This window comes from Alligator mississippiensis, chromosome 3 (assembly GCF_030867095.1).
Source record: "Alligator mississippiensis isolate rAllMis1 chromosome 3, rAllMis1, whole genome shotgun sequence".
NCBI lineage: Eukaryota > Metazoa > Chordata > Crocodylia > Alligatoridae > Alligator > Alligator mississippiensis.
In genome coordinates this window covers 228,796,882-228,812,169 of record NC_081826.1, presented here as the reverse complement: position 1 = coordinate 228,812,169, position 15,288 = coordinate 228,796,882, and the positions used below count along the sequence as shown (strand labels likewise).

Below are 15,288 nucleotides of genomic sequence, written 5' to 3'. Positions count from 1 at the left end.
ACCAATGGGAGAACACGCCCCACTCCCCGCGCTAATCGACTCCTCGGCCATTGACTGCACAGAGTGGAGGACGCGGGGGGTGGGGTGTGCCCGCCCCCGTACCACATGACCGCTGAGATTCCCTATTGGCCAATGAGGGCACTGAGGGAGGATGGGGGATAGGGGGGAAGAGGGGTGTGCCTTTCCATATCACATGACCGCCGCGACTCCCTAATGGCCAATGAGGATGCGAGGAGAAAGGTGCCTTCCTCTGGCCACGTGATCCCTGCGGGTCCCTATTGGCCAATGAAGGCACAGAGGCAAGGATGGTTTGGGAGTATGTGCCCGCTCCCTGATCACGTGGCCCCCAGTTAGGCTTCAGGGCCCTGTGGCCCACTTCCGCTTCCACCCCGGAAGTGCAAGGTGGTGGGGTGCTGCTGCTGGCTCCTCAGGTACTGCGACCCGCGGCGGTTCCCAGGCGCCGGCGCCGCTCCCCCGGCCCCGCCGCCATGCACCCGCGGCGCCCCGACGGCTTCGACGGGCTGAGCTACCGCGGCGGCGGGCGCGATGAGACGGGAGCCGCCAGGTCCTTCAGCGCCTCCTCGGAGCTGAGCCACTGGGTCAGCACCCCCCCTGACATCCCGGGCAGCCGCAACCTGCACTGGGGGGACAAGACCCCGCAGGCTGGGCCCGGCGCGGCACCCACGCCGCTCGGCGCCGCCGGCCTCAACGAGGAGCCGTGCTTCGCGGGCGCCGGCTCCAGCGCGGGTAAGGCCGGAGGGGCACCGCGGCCTGGCGTCTCCCCACGGCGGGGTAGCGGGAGGCTGCGCTGTGCCCCGCCCGCGGGAAGCCCCTCACGCAGCCGGCCGGGCTGGGGGAGGGAGGCATGGGGCTTCCCTGGGCAGCCTCGAGGGCAGCTGGACGGCAAGGCCGGGTGCACGCCTTCAGGCCTGACTCGGGGCTGCTCGGTCTCTGGCCCACAGGCCGCATCCAGCCTGTGCGTTGTCATCTGGCTCCTGTTGCGGGTCCAGTGGGGAGTCGAGCTGCTGCTGCCCTGCTGCCAAGTCTCTGGCCTCAAGGGGAGCCCCAAGCCCTGCATGCTGCATCCAGGACCCAGTGCTGGCACAGGACAGGACAGGGCAGGTGCAGCATTGGGCCCCAGGGCCCGATCCTGGTGCTGGGAGGGAGCGGTGGCTGGCAGCCAGACCCCAATCCCAACATATGGGGCAGGGAGGGGGGGAGGTGCTAGGCCTTAGGGCCAAATCTGGCCCCCAGATAGGCTCTGTGTCCCGTGTGTGTGTACATATACACGTATAGCACAAGCTTATGTGAACCCAAGACCAGTTCATCAGATTAGATGCTTTAGTCATGGACGATCCTTCTTTTATCAGCGAGTTGGACTGGATGATCTCATGTGGCCCCTTCCAGCCCTACTTTCCTATGCAGGTGAGAAGGATGATGCCAATAAATCAATAGGTTGGACTGCTACATCCAACTTGCTGGTTGGTGGCAGAGCAGCAAAAGGTTTTCAGGAGGAATTCGGAAGCATTGAGGTTGATGTAGGCTAAGACGGCTGACTATCGCCCATCATAGGCCACTTTAGTTCTCAGTCTGCGTCTTCTCTGGTCTCTCCTTAATTCTGGATCCATTTAAAAACTTTTTCTTCATAAGTTTCTTTAGCTGCTCAGTAAACTGTCTCTTCTCTAGCCAGCCCGCTTTGGCTTTTGGGCATCCACCCTGTGTGATCTCACCCCCCATTCATTCCTCTAATTACAGCTTTGAGAGAAGCGGGTGTTAATCTAATGTTCACATCTCATCTGAAAAGTTGCAATTTAGACAGTATGTTTTCTTTGCCCATTGTAAAACTGTCTTTTGTACCTAATGTAGTTATGCCCATTATGTTTTGGTATTTCCTTTTTTAATATACTTATTTTTCTAAAGTATTTTGTAATGCTAATGCATTATGTAAAAAGGTTTACGTTCCACTTTTAATACATGCTAGTAGATGCCAGTACAATAAATGCCAAGACTGTGTGTCCTCACTTAAGACAGTGTGCCCATTATATACCTGTTTTGATTTGAAATCCATACTAGTCTGATGTCTGCTTGTATAAAAATACTAAGAATTGAACATTACATTAAAGAAAGCTTCATTTATTATATGGGGATCACTCTTTAAGATAAAAGTTGGTCTGCAAGGTAAGGAAGAGAAGTAGATTTTATTTTTGTTTGATTTATAAGGGGAGGCCTGAAAAGCTGTGCGCGCTTAATTCTTTTATAGTTGTAGCATACAACAGGCATTTTTAATATCTCATATAAATACATTAAACTGATGTTCATAATCCACCATCTATCCACAACAAGGTGCTATTGTGCAAAAATTGATCTTTGAGTGTACCCACTCCCAGTCTTAACCTTCTTAGAGCACATCCAAAAGCTGAGAAAATACATGTCTTTCAGCAGTTTTAAAGAGCATGAATAGGAACTTTATTTTAGATTCTTGGTATCACATATATTAGTCATTGCCTTTCTAGAAATATAGAATAAGTAGAGGGTTGATCCTGTATGATAAAAAGGCCTTTTAGACCCTCTTTGCCTCATAAAGAAGCAAAAAATCCCCCAAATTTGAGCACCTGCCCCAGTCCCACTCCCTCCCTCATTGTAGGGACCTTGATCTTGCCCGCTTTCCCCACACTCCTCTCCTACTCCCTCCTCTTCCACCACAACAGACTTACTAGCCAGACACTGCTCTTCAAGCTGCTGGGCTGCGTATTGGAAATCGGATTGGTATTGGCTGATATTCCTCCTTACAAATCATCTATTGGTATCGACCCAAAAAAATCTCTATCAGTGCACCCCGAATGGCAATGTGACCTAGGCCCTCTGTTCCAATTTTTTTGTCTACCAGTATCATTCAAGGGAACAGAAATCCCTGAAATAATAATCCTGATGAAACTGAGTGATATACAGGGATCTTGGTTTTCTCTAATAAAAAAAAATCACAAATTCTGACAAAAAATTGCAAATTCTCTGATTAAAAACCCTGAAATCCATTATTAAAATTAACCCCACCTGCAGTACTCCCTAGCCCTGCTGGTGCCCCTCACAGCCCCCACAACAGCCCCCTGCCCTACTTGTACCTCTTGCCCCACAGCCCCTGTCCCCCCAAGCCTGCCAAAGGGGGCTCCCAGCTGCCAGGGCTATGGGGCCATGGACCCAAGTCTGCAGCTTCCTGTCCCCAATAGCAGGCAGCTGCAACAGAAGCAGCATGAAGCTGGCTCCCCCACTGCTGGCAGGGGGTGGGCCAGGGCCAGCTCCTGGCTCCCCACACAGCCCTGATGGTGCTTCCTGCCATGACCCACAACCCCCCAGACCTGCCACAAGGGCCCCCAGACCCTTGCAAGGCCCACTTACAGCACAGATTCCAGGAGTGAAGAGTGAGGCTAAGCTGGCTGACTCAGAGCCTCAGGCCCTGCCCTTCCCTTCCCCTTCAGGCAGGGTTAGGGGTTTCCTGCTCTGTTTGCAAACAGGTCTTTCAGACTGGAACTCAACTAGCCTGCAGAAGTGTTTGCAAAAGCAGGGAATCCTTGGGTTTCTCTGCTAAAAGGAGAAATCCACATTTTCTCTGATAAAAAGGGGAAATCCATTGTTTTCTCTCTTTTTCTGTGGGAAATGGAAAATCTGGATCCCTGGTGATATGTCAAGGTACTTGTATTGTGAACAGGAAGGTTTGGATGGTTGCATGAATGGCTTTATTTAAGACCTTGAGAAGTAGTTCATGCAAAGGTTTTGTTTTCTGTGTGTGTGTGTGTGTGCGCACGCCTATTGCCAAATTACACAAAAGGTTAGTGTTAAACACATGAAATCTCAATATGAAAACACTTGACTAATTAAATTATGTTCAACCTAAATCTTGTTTTCATGTTTATCTTGATATGAATTGTTAGTTTGTAAAAAAAACTCTCAATAGTTCTTCCCTTATTCTACTGAATGCATTCAAATGTTTATGTCATCTATTACTGAATCACTTTTATTTGTGCTTTTAAAACAGTCTAATTTTGTAAATCTTTCAGCAAAGGCAGATGGTATCTGGATAGGTAGAGGCATGTTTGTTTACAAAAATCTTAATTTTCAAAAATGCAGCATATAAGAAAATAAGAAAGAATAGCACCTCGTTTAGCTAAGCTTTGCTCCTTTTTTGCCCTGTTTACTTGGTGAGCACTTCAGGATTGGAATTGTCTTTTTATGTTTATATAGTACCCAGCACATTATGGTAATGTAATCAGAATAATTTTAGAAATGCAGTTTAATATGAATCATTCCGTTAGTGTCCAGATGTGCCCAGATTTTATTTCAAATGTTTGTTCATCTTATGTTCTAGTTGACTGGAGGGTCTTCCTGTTGTTTTTTTTTTTTTTTTAACCTAATTTTTGGTGCTTTGTTTTCGGGGTTTTTTTGAGAGTTATCAGTGTTATACTAATTTTATTACCTGTTTTCCTTAAGTGAATTTAATGTTTCTCATTTAGTGTGATTAATTTTATAAATACTAATTTTTTTGAAGTATGTACACCAGAAGTGTCCAGCCTTTTTGAATGTGGGGCCGGATCATGAACTTTTTATCACCCAGTGGGCCAGTGAGCCATATTCAAAGACCTCACAGGAAGTGGTATCACATCAGGAAATGATGTCACATGACCTTTGACACCAATGAAGTTGCAGGAAGTGACAATGAAATGGGTCTGGAAATGTGGCTTAAAATCCCCCCAAAAAACAATATAAAAGCAAGAATGAAATAATACCAAACACTTGACTAAAATAAACACTTTCACTTCTACTCACCTCTCAATGAATGAAAGAAGCATAATGCAAGTTGACAGATCAAATGTGGAAAAGATCAGCCAGAGTGGAAACTACTCAAAGCAACAAAATATAGGCTCTCCGTGTCCCAGCCACTGGAGAAAATTTAAGCAAAAGTACCAGATTGGTGGGAATATGGGACCTGGGGGGTTGGGGCTGTGTGTGCGCGTGTGTGTGCGCGTGCGTGCGCGCAATTGCGCGCGCTTTCAAGCACATGTGTGTTGCAGCAGACAGAGCCAAAGCAGCTATTGGGATGTGCTGGGAAGCATGGTACTTTTGTCACTGGAGCAAGGGCTGTAGGCTGGGGTTCTGGCCAGGTTGGGGATGCTGCATGTGCTCTGTCTGCCCTGCTCTGACTCATGGCTCTGGTCCCATTCTGGCACCTGCTTTTGCATCCTGGCTGTGTGCTGCTGAGCTAAGTCAAAGTCAGCCGCGTTGCAGCCCCATGTGGAGAGCCCAGTCTGGCCTGGCCATATCCTGCCCTAAGTGAAGAGGGGAGTGTGAGGCTGGGGTTGGCTGCCCCTGCCCAGCCAGGGACTCATGGCCAGGATGCAGCTGCAGGTATCAGGATGGGGACAGGGCCAGAGGTGTGAGTCAGACAGAACACATGCAGAGCACCCAGTCTGGCCAGTGCCCCAGTCTGCATCCCTGGCTGTGGTGAGAAAGGCACTGTGCTTCTGACAGCTGTTCTGGCTCTGCTCACTGCCACACACTTCAGCGTGCATGTGTGTGTGTATATCTGCACGTGTGTGTGCATGTGTGCCCTCCCTTGTATCTCTCCATCCTGGATGTCCCAGTCTGAGGGACAAATGCAGCCTCTGGGCCAGGCTTCTCCTGCCTCCTGCCCAGCCCGGCTTCGGCAACCATGCGCCCCGCAGCCCCGGCCCAGCCCCGAGGCGTCCCCTGCTCCACACGGGAACTTACCCCATGCCTCCGTCCACCACACACGCGGGCAGGACGCGGGCCATGCTGCAGCTCCCTTGGCCGGGTACTGGGGGCAAGGGGTGGAGCCAGAGAAGAAGTTGCACGTGCTGTCCCCAGCTCGTCTAGTCAGGCGCGGCTGGGGCAGCCCCGTGCCATGCAGCCCTTGGAGCAGCGGCGGCGAGACCCGGCTCACTGATGAGCCCGGCCCCACTGGGGTAATCAGCTCCCCTCCCCTCCCCTCCCCTCGCTGCCAGCTGGGGCCTGCGGGCCGACCCTGCCCACCTCACCTCGCTGCTCCCCCGCCACCGCTGTGGAGCAGGAGCCAGGACTCCTCGCCTGTCCCGAGCGAGGGACCTCGGGCCAAAGAAAATGGCTTGGCGGGCCGCATGTTGGACAAGCCTGATGTACACAGTGTCATACATGCTATGTTTTTCCTTTAGGACAGGCACATTTTCCCAACCCAGTATCCGGAAATAAGATATAATTCCCATAGAGGAATATTTTCTTGCTTCTTTTATGGAGTTGATTTAACATCCTACTTCTTGAGGAGGCATGCGATTTTTTTACCCTTACGTAAACTATGTGAGGTCAACCTCTTTGGTGGAGATGGGAAGACTGTGTAAGCCCTAATGCCAGTACAGAAGGATAGCATCTGCTTTTTATAGCTACTGAGGGTGTCTTTGGGAACATGGCTGCTTATAAAAGAGGGTTGGGGAAAGCTGTTTCTGCTTTGTGGGTGGAATATATGGCTTTGTTCCTTGCACTCTTAAAATATGAGAGAATTTGCAGAAAACATTTGTTTTGCTTTTAAACTAACATCTTCTGTCTATTCAAAGAGGAAGAGGTGGATAGCCAGTGGATCAGATACTAGTGGGAGAAGCACTGACCTTTTTTCTTGATCTTCCTATTGGCAAGAGCTGTTGAAGCAGAGTGAGGAACTACTGAATCAAGAAGAAAAAGCTGCCTTTCCTTGCATTACAAGTTGAAAGGGTAGAAAAAGTGCTTGTTGCCATGCTCAAGAAATTTATGTTCAATTGCCACTGACTTTAATCAAGGAGATTGATAGCAATGGGTTTAGCTGGTGATGACACAGAACAGGCAGTGAGAGACCTGACTCCTTTCCTGAACTGTTTTGTTCTCCCAGTGAACTTTCTGAAAAGGCTTCAGGATAAGGCACTTTCACAATGCTAGCTTTTGATGAAGAGGTTAGTGAGTGAAGCAGAGTTGTTCCCCCCACCTCCTTCATCCCCCAAACTAGGGCTGCTTACAAATGTAGCGGGGGGGATGACGCCTTACTTTCAGCTTGGCGCACCCCCATGCTGAGTGCAAGACGCACCCAGAAGAGGCATTGTGTTAGTTTGACCCATCTTGCCCAATGTCTGTATAGATCTGGCACTTCAGCAGGGCTTTTTAGTGCTTTTATCTAATAGCTGATTGAATCAATTTAGATAAAAGCGCCAAAAAGCCCCACTGAAGCACCTGATCTATACAGGCACTGAGGAGCCAGGTCAAACTAATGCACTTCCTCTTCCAGTAAAGCGCTGGGACTTTTTCCCCTTCATGTCCGTCAGTGGCCTAGATCAGTGTTTCTCAATACATCGGTTGCGACCCAAAAGTGGGTCACAAGAATAGTTTAAAGGGTTGCAAACAAACTTTAAAAATGGATTCTCCTTTAAAGGAGAACTATTTGGAAAATGGTGACTTTTCCCTTTCAGGCTGGCAGAGTTCCATACCCCACACCTCCTCCCCCACCCCACACACTGAGGTGGCTGGAGCCTGGAAGTGGGGGAGGCAGCAGGTCGGGAGTGAGGGGCACTGGGTCAGGGCTGATCATCCATGTTTGCAAACGGGTCCTGGTACAAAAAAAGTTAAGAATCACTGACCTAGATAGCTAGGTTTTGTTTTTCACAGGTGTCAGAAGTGCCTGTGGTTCCCATTGACACTTAGAGTACAGACCTTTATGACAGTTTAATGTCAGATAACATGTTTAAGAACTTAAATATGGATTTCTAAACTGACTGCTTTATTTAGGCACTTCAGCATGGAATGAAGAGTCTACTTTTAAAAATCCAGATTTGAAACATGACTTCAAGGAAAATTTAGCTCCACTGAGCTTTTGGCAAACTTCAGTTACATTGGATGTAACATTTAAAAATATATATCTATTCATCTCAGAATATTAAAATCAATCAAAATCATTTTATGATTAGATCTCTGAAGAGATAATCTAGTAAAATAAGCTTGGTTTTTGTTTTTTTGGACAAATCTTTCTGATGTACGATTTGCCATAGTTTCAGGTCTAAATCATTCTAACCTTTCATCACTCATAACATGAAAACCTGTCATCTAAATCAGAAATTTTCCAAATTCTTTTCTAGTGTCTGAATATACATGCAAAACCTAAGATGGAACATATTCTTATTTTGATCAACTAGGAATCAAAATCAAGCTTTTAAGGAAGAATCAGTGTGTCTTAACTATAAAGAGATTCACAGATTGCAGGGCTGGAAGGGACCTCAGAAGATCATCGGGTCTAGCACCCTGCACCAAGCAGGAAAGGTAACTGTGGGTCAGATGACTCCAGCAAGGTCTCCTCTTGAAGATTTCCAGGTTAGGTGATTGCAGCACCTCTGGAGGGAGCTTATTCCATAGTCTGGACACCCTCACAGTGAAGAAGTGTTTCCTAACGTTGAGCCTGAATAGATCTTCCAAGAGTTTGTGGCCCTTACTCCTGGTTTTCCCCTCCGTGCCCTGGTGAACAGTTGCTCACTGAGCCCTTGATGTACTCCCCTAGTGTAACAATAAGCTGCTACCAGGTCCCCTCTCACTCTTCTTCCAAACCTATTATAAGTGATTATTAATTAGGAAGGTTTTTGATTAAAAGAACCAAGCTAGTTTCTTGCTATTGTAGGGATTTCCATTGTAATTAAATAGGTATGCATTTTCAATTGCTAAATGAATCTTTAAGCTAAGAGTATCATACCAAAGCTTCAAATCTCTCATCTTTATATGCTTAAAAAAAAGACACCATGCATTTAAAGAAGCTACTGTCTGGGTGTCGTCCTACTGAATAAGGTAAAAGGAACTTGGTGTTAATGAAAAAGGTCTGTCCTTTTGACATATTAGAGATGAGTCCTAACTGAATAGCTGTTGTTTAGTGGTGGTGGCCCTAGCTGTCTAATGTTTCTTGATATGCTTCAGCTGTAACTCCAGGAGACTGCTAGGTGTCAGTTTCATTCCCTGTACTTTTTGATTTCTGAATCTATCAAGGTTGTTCATTCGTACGGTAGCTTAAAAGCTGTCAGATACAGTGTACTCCATTTAAGTATGTAGTCCCGGGACTGAAAATAGGCTGCACATTTGCTTGGAGTATGTATTTTATTGTGAAAGTGCTTAATGTGAAGAATGCTAATTGATTGCAGGTGAAGCTTTCACTGTGTTTTTTTTTATATATATTACTGAGGTCCCTAAGCTTAGTGTCTTGTGTCTCTAACAAAGTGATCCTCAACCTTTTTTAGAGTAGGGGTACCATGACTTCTTTGAATGTGGCAGTATCCCAGGTTGAGAACCAGTGAACTACTGCAATGTGTTCCATATGTTTTTTAAGGAAAAATGCTTTAGACGAGATTGGGGTGGGGTGGGATTTGGTACGAAAAATCTTGCCACGTTGACAGGGGGAGTTAGAATAATAGAATAATAGAAAATTAGGGTTGGAAGGGACCTCAGGAGGTCATCTAGTCCAAATACCTGCTCAAAGCAGGACCATCCTCAACTAGATCATCCCAGCCAAAGCTTTGTCTAGCCGGATCTTAAACTTCCAAGGATGGAGATTCCACAACCTCTCTGTGTTAGCTGTTCCAGTGTTTTACTACCTTCCTAGTGAGGGAATTCTTCCTAATATCTAACCTAAACTTACCTTGCTACAGCTTGAAACTGTTACACCTTGTTCTGTCATCTGCCACCACTAGAAACAGTCTACCTCCTTCAGGAAAGCTGCTATTAAATCCCTTCTCAGTCTTCTCTTCTTTAGACTAAATAAGCCCAGTTCCCTCAGACTCTCTTCAGAAGTCATGTGCCCCAGCCCTCTCATCATTTTTGTTGCCCTCTGCTGAGCTGTCTCCTATTGTCCACATCCTTTCCATAGTGAGGGGCCCAAAACCTGACACAGTACTCCAGATGTGGCCTTTCCAGTGCTGAATAGAGGGGAAGAATCACTTCCGTTGACCTGCTGGCAACACACGTACCAATGCAGCCCAGTATGTCATTGGCCTTCTTGGCAACAAGTGCACACTGATGGCTCATATTCAACTTGTTATCCACTGTAACCCCCAGGTCCTTTTCTGCGGAGCTGCTGCCCAGCCAGTCAGCCCCCAGGCTGTACTGGTGCATGGGGTTGTTCTGTCCTAAATGTAGGACTTTGCACCTGTCCTTGTTGAACGTTTTAAGATTCCTTTTGGCCCAATCCTCCATTTGTCTAGGTCTCTTTGAATCCAAACCCTGCCCTCCACGTATCTAGTACACCCCCAGTTTGGTGTCATCTGCAGACTTGCTGAGGGTGCACTCTATGCCACCTTCCAGGTGGTGGATGAAGGTATCAAACAAAACCAACCCCAGAATCGACCCCTGGGGCATTCCACTTGATACCGACTGCCAACTAGACAGCAAGCCATTGATTACTATCTTCTGAGCCCAATGTGCCAGCCAGTTTTCTGTTCACCTTACAGTCCAGTCCATTCATCCAGCCCATACTTGTTTCACTTGCCTGCGAGAATGGTGTGGGAGATAGTATCAAAGCCTAGCTAAAAGCAAGGTACACCACATCCACTAGTCTTCCTGCATCCACAGAGCCAATCATCTCAGAGAAGAAAATCAGATTGGTCAGGCATGACTTGCCCTTGGTGAACCTATGCTGACTGTTCCTAATCACCTTCTCCCCCAATTGCTTAGGAATGGATTCCTTGAGGGTCTGCTCCATGATTTTTCCAGGGACTGAGGTGAGGCTGACTAGTCTGTAGTTCCCTGGATCCTCCTTCCCTTTCTTAAATATGGGTGCTGTGTTTGCCCTTTTCCAATCATCTGGGACCTCTCGTAGCCATGAGTTTTCAAAGATGATGGCCAGTGGCTCTGCAATCACATCAGCCAAGTTCCTCAGCTCCCTCAGGTGTATCCCACCCGACCCCGTGGACGTGTATATGTCCATTTTTTTTCTAAATAGACCCTAACCTGTTGTTTCACAATCAGTTGAACCTTGATTGACGAAAATATATCTTTGAATCACCCAGCTTTCTGACTAGGCTTCTGAGTTTTTAATGCTTTGGAACAGAGCAGCATTGGAGAGTTAAAAGCAGACACTGCACAGTCTGCTACAGTGACTTGGACCAGATTTTTAAAAAACCAAAACCCTATTGAATCTGGGATACTGTGTCTCTAGTTCTGTCTGTTTAAACAATGAACTAATTGCATCTGTTTGGAGAGTTAATACAGAGTTCTTTTAATGTCCTCTGATCAATGTCTGTTTGAATTTCCTTCAGTTCCAAACAGCTCTTCTGCTTCTACTTACCTCAGTGGTTGTTAACCACCATGGCCAGGTAAAAGTGCCCCATGTGCCTGCTGTACAGCCAGACCAGGTAGGGCTGCCGCACATGTGCTCTCCTGCTGTGGTAGGGCTCTCTGTTAAGCCTAAAACAGGCAGGAGAGCCAATTTGATCTGCAGCCTTTCCTGGTCCAACCCTGCACGGCATCTTCCACAAAGAGGGATAGGTCGAACTGTCCTGTGCGCCTCTTTCTGGGGGGAGCATGGGGTGGGCTGGAGTAGGAAAGGCTGCAGCACTTAACCAGCTCACCTGTCTGCTTCAGGGATATCAGGCAGCCCTGATGCATGACAAGGCACGCATACAGCAGCTGCTTGGGGCCCTTTTACCTAGCCGTGGCAGCACCCCTAGCACAGAGGGTGGAGGGCACCCATAGCAGTCTGGGGTGCTGTGGCACTACAGAGAATGACTGCTCTAGCAGTACCATTGGAATTGACAAGGCCCAGTCAGTTCAGGGCTGTTCTAGATGCTTTGACATTGCTAGCACTGAGTTAAATGCAGTTACATTACAGAGAAGATGATAGGGCTGAAGGCTTCTTGTGCACATACAAGGTTTATTTGCTTAACTGATAATCATTACAATGTAAGCAGTTGGCACAATTTTTATCAGCATCATTGTTATGCAGTTGAGCAAACTGAGCACTTTTCCAGTTTGCGCAGAAGTTTTGTATAGTGCAACAGGTTTTTGTTAGAATACTTAAGTAAACCAAGTTTACCCAACAGAAGATATGCTGTATTATGTATTATAACTATTTCTAGTCCCATTATCCATCCAGTCCCTCTTTCCTCTTATAGATAGTAAGGAAAAGTAGTATTTTACTTGAACTCAAGCAAACTTTTATGTAGCAAGCTTTTCATCTGCAAGTAATTCTGGGTGGACAGTTTTCATAGTTTCATAGTCGGTAGGGTCGAAAGGGACCTGAGCAAATTGTCAAGTCCGACCCCCTGCCATGGCAGGAAAGAGTACTGGGGTCAAACGACCCCAGCGAGGTGTTCATCCAGCCTCCTCTTAAAGACCCCCAGGGTAGGAGCCAGCACCACTTCTCTTGGAAGTTGGTTCCAGATCCTAGCCGCCCTGACAGTGAAGTAGCGCCTCCTGATGTCTAGTCTAAATCTGCCCTCTGCCAGCTTGTGACCGTTATTTCTTGTCACTCCTGGTAGTGCTCGGGGGAACAGGGACTCCCCCAATTCCTGCTGGTCCCCCTGACTAGTTTGTAAACGGCCACTAGATCCCCCCCCTCAGCCTTCTCTTGTGGAGGCTGAACAGGTTCAGGTCTCTTAACCTCTCCTCGTCGGGCCTTCCCTGCTGACTCCTGATCATGTGGGTGGCCCTCTGGACCCTTTCCATGTTGTCTACATCCCTCCTGAAGTGTGGTGCCCAGAACAGGATGCAGTACTCCAACTGCGGCCTGACCAGTGTCACATAGAGGGGGAGGATCACCTCCTTGGATCTGCTTGAGATGCATCTGTGGATGCATGACAAGGTATGGTTGGCCTTCCTGACCGCGTCCCCACACTGTCAGCCCATGTTCATTTTGGCATCAATAATGACTCCAAGATCCTTTTCTGCCTCTACACTGATGAGAAGGGAGTTCCCCAGCCTGTAGGTATGCTGCTGGTTCTTCCTCCCCAGGTGCAGCACCTTGCTCTTGTCAGTGTTGAACCCCATCCTGTTCTCATCTGCACACCCCTGTAACCTGTCTAGCTCTGATTGCAGCCTATTCCTCCCTTCTAGCTTGCCCACTTCTCCCCACATCTTAGTGTCGTCTGCAAATTTGAACAGGGTGCTTTTTACACCCCTGTCCAAGTTGCTGATGAAGATGTTGAATGGTGAGGGCCCGAGGACCGAGCCCTGAGGAACCCCACTGCCCACATCCCTCCAGGTCAAATAGGACCCATCCACCACCACCACTCTCTGGGTGTGGCCCTCCAGCCAACTAGTGACTCATTTGACTGTTTAGTTGTCGACACCACAGTCCCCTAAGTTTTTTAATGAGAATGTGGTGAGAGACGGTGTCAAAGACCTTCCTAAAGTCCAGAAAGACTATGTCCACTGCTACCCCTGTGTCTTAAGTATTTTGTGACCTGGTCATAGAAGGCCACCAGGTTGGTCTAATGAACCCATGTTGGTTGTCCCTAAGCATAATCTCCCCTGCTGGCCCCTCATGGACATGTGCCAGGATAACTTTCTCAAAAAGCTTACCCAGGACCGAGGTAAGACTGACTAGTCTATAGTTTCCTGGGTCCTTCTTCCTCCCTTTTTTGAAAATGGGAACCACATTGGCCCTTTTCCAGTCTTCTGACACCACACCAGAGCTCCACGAGTGCTCATAAAGCTGTGCCAGGGGTCCTGCAATGACCTTTGCAAATTCCCTCAGCACTCTGGGGTGGAGATAGTCAGGACCAGCTGATTTAAATGTGTCCAGTCCCTCCAGAAGTTCCCTGACTAGATCCTCACTGACCCTAGGCCTGGGTGCGCCTCCCCTGGGACCTATGGGGGTCCCAGAGGGGGAGGGGGGGTGACCCAGTCCCTGCTCAGAAAAGTGGAGGCAAAGAAATTGTTAAATAGTTTTGTGTTGTTACTTTTGCTGCATAGCATAAATACCTTTTATATTAAGCTATACTTTTTAGACTGCTTTAGTGTTCCTAATTTGCTGAAACAAGCAAGCTATAAAATTGTTATTTTGGTATTCTGTGTAGTGGGGTTTTTTTGTCTTTCCTCGCTATTTATTCTGCAGTATATATCAATGCTATTGTATAATTTGTTATTTTTATTCCTTTCAGAGCAGTTGAACAGATTTGCAGGGTTTGGTATTGGTCTTGCAAGGTAAGACCTTTGTTTTGTATAAAATATTTTTCAGTGGTGATCATGCCTTTACATCTTGAAGTCTCCTATACTCTCTGAATCCATATTATGTTATGAGATTGTTGTTTTTGTGCGGTGGGTGTTTTTGTTTTTATTTAATAAATTGAGATGAGTATAATAGATTTCAATTTTAAATGTTTTAAATCTAGTTTTCTGTCAGATTTTTGTAAGGTGCTATTAGCTCTCATAAGTGCCAAAAAAAACTGTGCATAGTTATTTTGGAAGCCATGGGGCATACTAAATGCCTGCAAAACTGGTAAGTTTTATCTATTATATTTCATCTAACTGAAAAGTTCCTTCTAATATATATTATAATTATATAGTACTATGTGTGTATTTATATAATTTTGCATGAAAGCCCAAAAAAACTTCTTAAAACATTTTATTTGAAATGTAGTCAGTAGTATTAGTTGAGGTGTGGAAGTGGATGGAGCTGCATTGACTCAGGGTTGTGCAATAGCATATAATGTATACTAGTTAAATGCATATGATGCCATTTCAACTGGCTACTACTTTAAGGTGTAATTTCTTCCTCCTATATCTTGGGGAAAAAACAGACAATTTCAAATACTAGCAATTTACTTTGAGTAAAGAATCCAGAAAAGAGTCGTGACAACCTTGACTCCTGAGTAGGAGGGAAGGAGGTATTGTTGAGAATACACAATTGTATGTGAAAAGACATCTGAGCAGTGTGCATTGGTACTTTGTGGAGTGTCTACGTTAGTCACTCACTAACATTTTTAGAGAATATCAATCTTCCCTCAGCAGATACCACTGTCACTGAGTACAACATTAAAGTATACTAGAGTGGTAATATTATATTAGAGTGGCAAAATGTCCAAATATGTATTATCCTTGCATATAGCAATATTAATTTGTTTTTTAAGAAAATGGTGGACCTTAATATTTAATCCTGTTTTCAGAACACTGTTATGTTTTGAATGATTTGCAGTGAATTTTCAAGGTGTCTGCTGAATCAAGTCTGTTAATGGGCCAAATATTGAGCTCCTTCTGACTCTTTCAACCTCAGTTAATACACTGTAGCAGTTAGAGCTGGATGGGAAATGTCCT

The 15,288-nt window shown here is 46.5% G+C and overlaps 2 protein-coding genes across 2 annotated transcripts in view; one reads left to right on the top strand and one right to left on the bottom strand.

The window, feature by feature from the left end:
- TMEM232 (transmembrane protein 232) overlaps nt 1-56 on the bottom strand; it is a 66,138-nt gene extending 66,082 nt beyond the window's left edge. The window contains exon 1 of the mRNA XM_019484320.2: nt 3-56. The gene's annotated coding sequence lies outside the window, so the exon portion shown is untranslated. The remainder of the gene's footprint in view (nt 1-2) is intronic.
- A 318-nt stretch (nt 57-374) lies between these two features.
- SLC25A46 (solute carrier family 25 member 46) overlaps nt 375-15,288 on the top strand; it is a 35,027-nt gene continuing 20,113 nt past the window's right edge. The window contains exons 1-2 of the mRNA XM_006274165.4: nt 375-747; nt 14,136-14,178. Coding sequence (XP_006274227.1) covers nt 489-747; nt 14,136-14,178 — 302 coding nt within the window. The 5' untranslated portion in view covers nt 375-488. The remainder of the gene's footprint in view (nt 748-14,135; nt 14,179-15,288) is intronic.